This window comes from Etheostoma spectabile, chromosome 12, assembly GCF_008692095.1.
Source record: "Etheostoma spectabile isolate EspeVRDwgs_2016 chromosome 12, UIUC_Espe_1.0, whole genome shotgun sequence".
Lineage (NCBI taxonomy): Eukaryota > Metazoa > Chordata > Actinopteri > Perciformes > Percidae > Etheostoma > Etheostoma spectabile.
The window spans coordinates 3,106,301-3,116,005 of record NC_045744.1 but is presented as its reverse complement, the minus strand read 5'-3'; the positions used below and the strand labels follow the sequence as shown (position 1 = coordinate 3,116,005).

The 9,705-nt window shown below is 39.6% G+C and overlaps 1 protein-coding gene across 1 annotated transcript in view; it reads right to left on the bottom strand.

Moving 5' to 3' along the window:
* The window catches only part of LOC116699493 (NAD-dependent protein deacetylase sirtuin-6), a 13,007-nt gene that overhangs the window by 1,180 nt on the left and 2,122 nt on the right, over nt 1-9,705 (bottom strand). Inside the window, exons 2-7 of the mRNA XM_032532112.1 lie at nt 8,267-8,394; nt 5,541-5,723; nt 3,526-3,585; nt 1,786-1,881; nt 1,617-1,697; nt 360-483 (exon numbers count right to left, since the gene is read on the bottom strand). Coding sequence (XP_032388003.1) covers nt 360-483; nt 1,617-1,697; nt 1,786-1,881; nt 3,526-3,585; nt 5,541-5,723; nt 8,267-8,394 — 672 coding nt within the window. The remainder of the gene's footprint in view (nt 1-359; nt 484-1,616; nt 1,698-1,785; nt 1,882-3,525; nt 3,586-5,540; nt 5,724-8,266; nt 8,395-9,705) is intronic.

Genomic DNA, 9,705 nt, shown 5'->3' with positions numbered 1-9,705 from the left:
AACGGGGGGTTTACAGTAACACATTTCAAACTAGAAATGAGTCAAGTTATTGGTTGCATTTAAAGCAGTAAGCTTTACATCCAATTACAGTAATGAGGTTTACACAGAATCAAACAATACACAGGCAATGTAGTGATATCCTCGAGGTTGGGGTCTTGAAATAAAATCCTGAGTCCTCTTCATGCAAGACAGAGATAATACTGAGTAAAAATGTGGTTGATTCCGAGGCGAGACCTTCAATAAGTGGTCTTGAGACCGGTTTACAACACAAATACTAACGCAGTGAGGCACAGTACTTCCAGGGCCACGTTTCCACCGGCCACATACGTGTCCCGTTGTGGTGCATAAATGAGACTCACATGTTTTGTGGGTTGCAGGTTGACAATGGCCAGTTTCCCTCCTTTGCGCTTGGTGAGAAGTGGAAGGTCTCCGCTGGGTTTGATCTGCAGGGAGGTGCCCAGCGTCAGTGCCAGGTCTGCTCGTCTGGGTGCGCACAGTGGAGAAATATGTCACCCACATTCTAATAGTTGTGTGTTACGAGGTCAGCTGAGTTTCCAAGGCGGGTAGAACATTTTGGTAATGAAGAAAACATTACCTTTTTTTGCATTTTGCAATGACATTTGAGTCACCAAGAAAATAATTACCTGGAGTGATCTGAAAAACCCAGCAGATTATTTAACAACACAACCGCTGTTCTGAAGCCATTTATGAAGGTATGTGAATTTAATAATACTCAACTTGAGACTGTTTTTCTAATCCAGTGTGCCTGAAGAGACATGTATCATAGCTTTTGTTGTAAAACACAATCAAACCTCAATATAGAAATATAGTAGATGATGAATTGCTTTGATTTTTGATTACATGCTACAAACATTTCCAGCTGCCATCTTTGTGTGGATTAAGAAAAAGCAGCGTATCTTGGGAAATGGGTTCAAATTCCTTTGCGAAAGAAGGACTATTCATCCGGATGATGAGGAAAAGTCTTTTAAGGATAACTTCAGAACAGCCATAAGTGTCGCAAAATGACCTTCTGGGTTTTTGAAAGATTGCTGGGTAATTCTTTTTTAGAGAAATGTATGCTTATCGCTGTGACTCATGCCCTTGTATGCGCTGCTTTCAGTAACATACACATCTAGCAAAGCCATCTCCACTGCTCACTGCAATATGTCATTATGAATAAAAGAGCATAAACACAGCAGCTCCACTGCAGCAGTCGTCTCCTATTCAGTAATGAGATAGAGCAAAATAGAAATTACCTGGATGTCACTCCAGTTCCACAAGTACGTACATAAACACTTACTACGCATCAGTAATAATGCATTTATTATGGGCCATTGAGTACATCAAACATCCAGTTTACCCTGCTGTTTTGTAGACACACAAAGCAAGCTTTTTTGTGGCTGAAGGATTGAATGGAAACATTGACAAACAAGTGGCAAATGGAAACATTAAAGCAGAATGAAATTGGGATGTCAAAATAAATCAGGATAGATACTGTAAGAGGATGTGTCGTGTGTTTTTGAGTTTCAAGATAGATGCTGAAACAAAAAATAGACAGCCTATAATAATATAATGAGGAAACAAGCACAAAAGTGCTGCAATTTTCTCTGTCTCACCTGCTGCTATCCTCTGCTTTGTTCAGGTCTCTGTCAGGAAGAGCATCCTCCCAATCCAGGATAGTGCTTATCAGCTTTCCTCTGTTTAAGTAAAATAATTCAGTCAGACTGATAAATGGATCATGGTAAAGTATTAACTGTTTCAAAATGCAGTGAAAGCACGTGTTACCTGCAAGCTCGGAGTCCTCTGGATCGTACAACATCACAGTAACGCCCTGTCGGTTTCAGTCCCATTACACCAATTACCTTTTCTCTGACAAACTGCCTAGAAAACCAAGACTCGTACAGATTACGTCTCCATCTGACAAGATCACCTTTAGTTAAGTTACAGTTAAGAAGTGAAAGCTGCTTAAAAGCACAATACCAAGGTTGATTACAGTTTTTTTATTATTTCTAAACGACAGTGGTCCCAACTGAAGCCACATGTGCTAAACTCTAACCACAGTCTGCACCACACCTGCAAAACTCATTCACACATCTCAGAAACAGGCTCAGCGCAGCCAAACACTATGACAATCCTCACTGAGACAACACACACTGTCCCTCACAACACACAGAGTAAAAACACTGGCATCAAACACCAATACAGAACATACACACATTTCATCTTTACAGTTTCAATAATTTAAGTGACTTTACACTAATCATTATTTGCTATAAGAAAAGAGTGAAATTTCATTATTTTATTTTCTACCAGTTTTACGGACGGGCACGCACGCGCACACACACACACACACACACACACGCACGCACCTTAATTCAACAAATTTTGGAAAAACCGCCCTTTTAAGGACACCAATTTTCTTTTTGAATTAATAATGTATTGTAAATAAATAAATGTTCTTCCTTAAAATACAGGGGATAAATACACACCTATGTTAAATTCCCTTAGAGGCATGCAGCTTTTTATTTTTTTTGTAAAGGCCAGTTATTTCATGAAATAGGATACTATGCATCCTGATAAAGTTCCCTTAGCCTTTGGAATTCAAATAACTTAAGAATTAGGGCAATAAGATCAATTTCCAAAAGATGGTTTATTATTCATCTTTTAAATCAACTTAAGCCTGGGTGTGTAAATTCTATTCTAGCCACTGTGTATGTGTGTATATATATATATATATATATAGAGAGAGAGAGAGAGAGAGACAGAGAGAGAGAGATTTTGTCTATTTCTTTGTCGATTTTGTCTAATTACTGGAAATGTTAATGAAAAACCAAACTAGTGCAGACTGTGGTTAGAGTTTTACTCATGTGACTCCAGTTGTGCCCATTGTCATCTAGCAATTGAAAAAACTGTAATACACATGAATTCATGCACTAAAAACATGATAATGTAAACACAGTGGCCCCTTTATTAGATAGACCCGGCAACCTTTGACACGGGACAGCTTTCTTTAAGGAATGGACTCAACACAATTCTGGAAATACTCAACAGCATCATGTAGCTGTTGCACACATCCAGGACATTTATGCCTCTGTTGGATAAAAAAAGGAAAACTGTGCAGGTCACTGGGGTGAAATTAAGTCATGTTCCTGGAATCCTTTGATGAGCGCTCTGTAAAATGATGCATTATCCTAATGGACGTTTCCATTTGAAAAAGGTGGTGCAGCTGGTCAGCAATGAATAGGACCCACAGGTAAAGTTAAGGTGCCTCCCACAGCCAGAGAAGACACTTGACATACAAAGCACAAAGCGGGATGGATCATGGATTAATATGTCCGGTCTGCATGCTTTACATATTGTGTTATAGCCACATGATTTGTTTTACCCAACAGGTGTACCAGATGTTTTACCTCACGTTGGGATGAAGTACAACAGAGACATAAATGTTTGCGGCAGCTACATGTTGCCATTGAGTTATCAAAGAGCTTCAAGATTAAAATGTGGGTGTTTGGTGCTCACACGTACCTGCCACACTTCTCACACTCCTCTACAAACATGTTTCCATGAAGCTCTGATAACATATCCCTGATAAAGAAAGAGGGAGGGAGATTACAAAGATGATATCCACTTAGATAGATTTCTCCAAAGTTAATGTCAGGACTCTTCAACAAAACGTTTTCACAATCCTTGAATGAATAATGGCGGCATCTCTGCTGTTTAGTGCCAACCAGTTTGCTTCACCAGTCTGTCTGCTGCCTTAATGATTTGCTCAGAGAATCACCATTTTGTTGTCAGGCCTAATGACTAATGGAGCGCAGGGGATGAAATGGCTTCCAAAAAAAAGCAAGTCTTCCAATAAAGGCTGGGTTTATGTGCTGTATTAAAAATTGGATTCTTGGCCTTGGGTTAGTCCAATATGTTTGGATAATCCAGAGTCAGACCAAACATTTTCTGTTACACTGGGCATCATTTGAAGTTATTTGAGCTCCTGCTGTTTGGTGCTGTTACAGCTGTTATCACAAAGCAGCAGCTTCATATTTAAAACAATTAGTCACATCCAAACTTGTAACAAATTGGCATGAAACAATATGGGTTTTCTCACACAACTCGCAATGCTGTATCTCTTTGTGTTTGTGTACTAGAAATGAATTGAAATAAAATGAACTATAACGTGGCTGTTTTCTTCACAATTCAAAGGAGTTCTCTACATTTTCTGACTAACTTTTCCTCTAAATAAACAGCTCACGTCCACCTCTCACTTATCCATTCCCTCTCTTCTCACTCTGCTTTAACTCTGAATCATTCTGCACAGTGACAGACTTAGACTTCTCTTTAATTCTTTCCGACTCCCACAAGGAAATTGAAAATTCCGGCAGTAGTTTTTAGCAAAAATAATACAGTATAGAGAGGAAAAAATTAAAACAGTAAAAAAAAAAAAAAAAAAAAAAAAAAAAAACACATTTACCAGAAATTATCATAAAGTGTCTGTGTCGAGTCAAGTGTTAGAGTGTTAAAGTGTCCAGATATTTATGTGAGTCCAAGTGTGTATGTACTGTCATCTTTGCCCTATTTCCTCCTCCCCCCCGAGAGAGGAGTTGTATAGTCTGATGGCATGGGGGACAAACGAGTCCTTGAGTCTGTTGGTCCTACACTTGGGAAAGAGAGAATATATATATATATATATATATATATATATATATATATATATATATATATATACACATACATACATACATACATACATACATACATACATACATACATACATACATACATACACGTAGCATATTTTCCTTGGCATATGGAGAACATTTTCATCCATATTTGGGTCATTTTATGAAAATGAGGACATTTGCTGCTGTTATACAGTATTTGATAGGATGCTACATCTAAAAACAAACCCGCAGAAAATGATCCCCCGACTCTGCAGCTCCCCTTAACTCTACGCTCCGTTTTAGCGTCTTCCAGATCATTGGTTGGGTTTTATGGCCCGCAACATTAATGTTTTGGTTCTGTCTTACAGCTCTCCTTTTTTCAAAAAGAGAAAAAAAAAAGGAAAGGTAGCATAGCTGGTGAACATTGTAGAGCATTTAGAAACTAAAGAACCAGATACTTCTGTCAGGAGTTCTGACTTTTATCAATATTTGCTAACACTAAGAACTTGTTAGGTGATAATATTTGCTGTAGAGCCGCATTGGTGATGGTCCTGGCACCTCAAAATACATAAAATGCTGCTTTTCCTGCTTATGTGATGACATAAGCTTGTGTTCACGTAAGTTGTGAAAGGATAGTTCACCATTTAATGATTAATAGATTCATTGAAATTAATTGAAATAACTAGCAGATTTATCAATAGTGTAAATGGTAGCCCTACAGTATTTACAGCTTAATACGCTGCTAAACAAAACGAATTACTGCTTTAAGTACTTCTAGATGCTATGTGGTTTATCTGTGAGGTAATGTATTGCTCCATGCCCACTAACTGCTATGATTTGAGTTAGCTACTCAGTGCTACAGGACAGGAGGCAGGACGGAGTTACCTGGGGAAGCCGGATCGGACATGTAGGCCGTCCACATTCTGGCTGATGAGATACTTGAGGTAGCCTGCCCTCTGCAGTCCCAGGAGGGCCATGTGAGTCAAACTGGGTCGGGCTTCTTCAAATGTGGTTTCCATGCGAGGTGACTCCCCCTTTTCTTCTAACGTCCACACACCCTTTGGGCCCCTGAAAAAGAATACAGTGACAAAGTGATGACTCAGGATTGAACGGGTTGTAATGCAGTGGGTGGACTGGAGGCATTACGTGTCTGCAACTGGTGCGTGGTTATGTATTCATGGTTGAGTATTTACAATCTGATAGTAGAATTTCTGCACCAAATAGACAACATGCTGTCAAATGGTGCAAGTTCAAACTCACTTGAAAAATGAAAGACCGATAAAAAACACTAAAACATTCTCCCACTAAAAGGAAAATAGAAGAAATTACAGTAAACAAAACACATGATTACAAGCATTTTACAAAAATATCTACTACTTTTTTTAACAGAAATCTTTTTTACTGCATACAGTGACACATTTTCAGACTAAAACGTATCTGTACAATTCATGCTCCTTTGAATTGGTTTCTGGGTGTTTGATTGAGGGATGAACACGGCGGTCCTGCCAGCACTGGTGTGGTCTAAAACACTGACAGTTGCCAAGTTACTTTGAGGACACAAAACTTATCTTTATGCATCAGATGAGGGGACACATCCTGTGAATCCTCAATTGCAGCAACCACAGCCTCCTCTCTTAAAAACAGATTCATTGCTCGCTCAGCCAAAACCAGTTCAAAGACATACCAGCATTAATAGAGAGGCACATACGTCACTTATTACACGCTTATTATCAGGAGGATCTCTGATGCTGGGATATTCAAGTTTGGATATCATCAACGATATTAACCTGAGAGGCTGAATTTTTAAGAGAGAGAGAACATGTGTGTGTGTGTGTGTGTGTGTGTGTCAGCAGTGGGAATATACTTTGTATTAGTTTGCCTGATTTGTACACAGAAAGCTTGGCTTTAATGATATTGCTGCCGAAGATCGACTCTACGTAACTGACAGCCAAACCATCCCAAACTTTCCTTTCCCGAGCCAAATTAGCCAGCTCTGACTTGGGGATCCCGAGGCGTTCCCAGGCCAGGGCGGAAATAAAAACTCCACCTAATCCAGGGTCTCCCCCACGGCCTCCTCCCAGCTAAACCACCTACCCAGGGAGGTGCCCAGGGAGCATCCATACCAGATGACAGCCAGACAATCAAATATTAATTAACGTCAGATCTCCACAGCGAACAGCTTCAGGCATGCATGAATTATAACTGGGAAATATCTGTCATTCACACCAGAATTACCTCAATTGATGAGTAAAAAGTTATATATAAATCTTATGTGCCACAGCTCAGCTATTACGGCAAAAACACGTGTTCCCGCAGTATCAAAAGGCAATTCTTACACTCGGGGCGCCTTTCCATGGGCAGCCCCCCCACTCTGACATCTCTCCATTAGTGTGTGTATAGGTCCGGAGCATGTGTGTGTAATTCAGGTCTATGTGTAATGTGTATAATAATAACAGAGTGAAAACGTTATTTTCTCTTGCAGGATTAATAAAGTATAAATTAGTAATATTACTACCATAATGGTAGATCACAGAATGCCTCAGGATTTTTTTTATTATCTGACAAAAAATAATCAAGTACTGCCCTCATCTGCTCATACAGGGGTACTACAAGAGAAAGCTGAAGACAATTTCAGAGCCTCCGGTCATGTCTTCAACAGAAAGAAATTGTTTTCAAATTAATAGAGCATTTCTGACCTGGATTAAGATTATGCATCTGATTTAAGAACAGTATTTGTATAAGATGCAGTGGCACAAAGTTGGTAGATGTCCACAAGTTATCCCTCAGAGTCATATAATCAATTTGCCAACTAATTTAGTCCCAAACTATTTTTTAAATAAATACATTATGATGGTGATGCAGTTGAGACCAGGTACAAAGAAGTGCTAGGAAAAGCAGATTAGTCCTGAGGAGTGGTAGACAGTAACTTCAATTTAAAATCAGGAAAAAAAGACATATTCTTCATTGTTTGATATTCACATGATCATAATCCATTTTTACAAGGTGGCCAAAAATCTGAAATGGAAATTATGCAGCTATATACTGTTAATAGTCCTTCTGTTAAAGTGTTTGTTCCTCCGACAGGGACTACCTCCAGATTGGTTGCTTTAATCTAATCGGGACTTAACCTTTCAGGGACTGGAAATAGTCCATTTCATCAGACTGCCCTGTTGTTTTTACCAACGCAATGACATTCAAACAACTTTTAGATTTTAGATTAGATTATAGATTCACACAAAGACTTTATCTGGGACAATAATAATAAGCTGCATGCTACTTTAAGTCAGTTTGAAATCAATCAAAACATCCTAAAAGGAATGCCAACATATATTTTGCATAGAGGTAACATCCTTTGCATAGGTTTTGCCCCGGCTAGTTTTCACAGTAAAATGTATGCAAGGTAAATGCACATAAAAAAGACTGAGCATTAGCACTACTGCTGGCATCAAACCATCTCTGTAACAAGTGTATTGGGAGCATTTCTTTGAAAAGAAAACTTAAACTAACTTGGGACAGAATGTGTGAGGTCAGTGTTGCCTTGCTCATCATAGCTCATGAACATGAGAGAAAAGCAGTTTGTGATTGTGACAAAAGGGGCTCCAGGGACTCACCTGAAGTCGGGGATGCCTGCTGCGGTGCTGATTCCTGCTCCAGAGTGGACAACTAGGTACTGGGATTCTTTTATCAACTGAGCGAGGGTTTCCACCTTCGCCTTCACCTCCTCAGGACTGTCAAACGTCTGCCACAGAACAAAAAAAAAACTTCAGGTTAAAAAAAACGCTGGCCGATGCTGTGACAACATTTTTGAAACAGTACCTAAATTTAAGTATATGGGAATAATAAGGGTTGAAAAGGGATGGTTTCATACAGTATTTTATTAACATAGGGGTGAGAGATACAGTGCCTTGCGAAAGTATTCGGCCCCCTTGAACTTTTCAACCTTTTGACACATTTCAGGCTTCAAACATAAAGATATAAAAATTTTATTTTTTTGTGAAGAATCACCAACAAGTGGGACACAATTGGGAAGTGGAACGAAATCTATTGGATATTTTAAACTTTTTTAGCAAATAAAAAACTGAAAAGTGGTGCGTGCAAAATTATTGGGCCCCCTTGCGTTAATACTTTGTAGAGCCACCTTTTGCTGCGATTCCAGCTGCAAGTCGCTTGGGGTATTTCTCTATTTTCATACTATTGAATATTTTCATATTATTCTATCAATTTGAATCATCTCACCTGTCCCTGCTGAAGAAAAGCAGGCCCAGACCATGATGCTGCCACCACCATGTTTGACAGTGGGGATGGTGTGTTGAGGCTGATGAGCTGTGTTGCTTTTACGCCAAACACATTGTTTTGCATTGTGGCCAAAAAGTTCGATTTTGGTTTCATCTGACCAGAGACCTCTTCCACATGTTTGGTGTGTCTCCCAGGTGGCTTGCGGCAAACTTTAGACGAGACTTTTTATGGATCTCTTTGAGAAATGGCTTTCTTCTTGCCACTCTTCCATGAAGGCCAGATTTGTGCAGTGTACGACTGATTGTTGTCCTATGGACAGACTCTCCCACCTCAGCTGTAGTTCTCTGCATCCAGAGTGATCATGGGCCTCTTGACTGCATCTCTGATCAGTCTTCTCCTTGTCTGAGCTGAAAGTTTACAGGGACGGCCAGGTCTTGGTAGATTTGCAGGGGTCTGATACTCCTCCATTTCAAATGATCGCTTCACAGGGCTCCTTGGGATGTTTAAAGCTTGGGAAATCTTTTTGTATCCAAATCCGGTTTTAAACTTCTCCACACCAGTATTGCGGAGCTGCCTGGTGTGTTCCTTGGTCTTCATGATGCTCTCTGGGACAGAGCAGGTGCATTTATACAGAGACTTGATCACCACACACAGGTGGATTCTATATCACCATGCATTTAGGGATTGGATCATTCAGAGATCCTCGCTGAACTTCTGGAGTGAGTTTGCTGCACTGAAAGTAGAGGGGCCCAATAATTTTGCACGCACCACTTTTCTGTTTTTTATTTGCTAAAAAAGTTTAAAATATCCAATA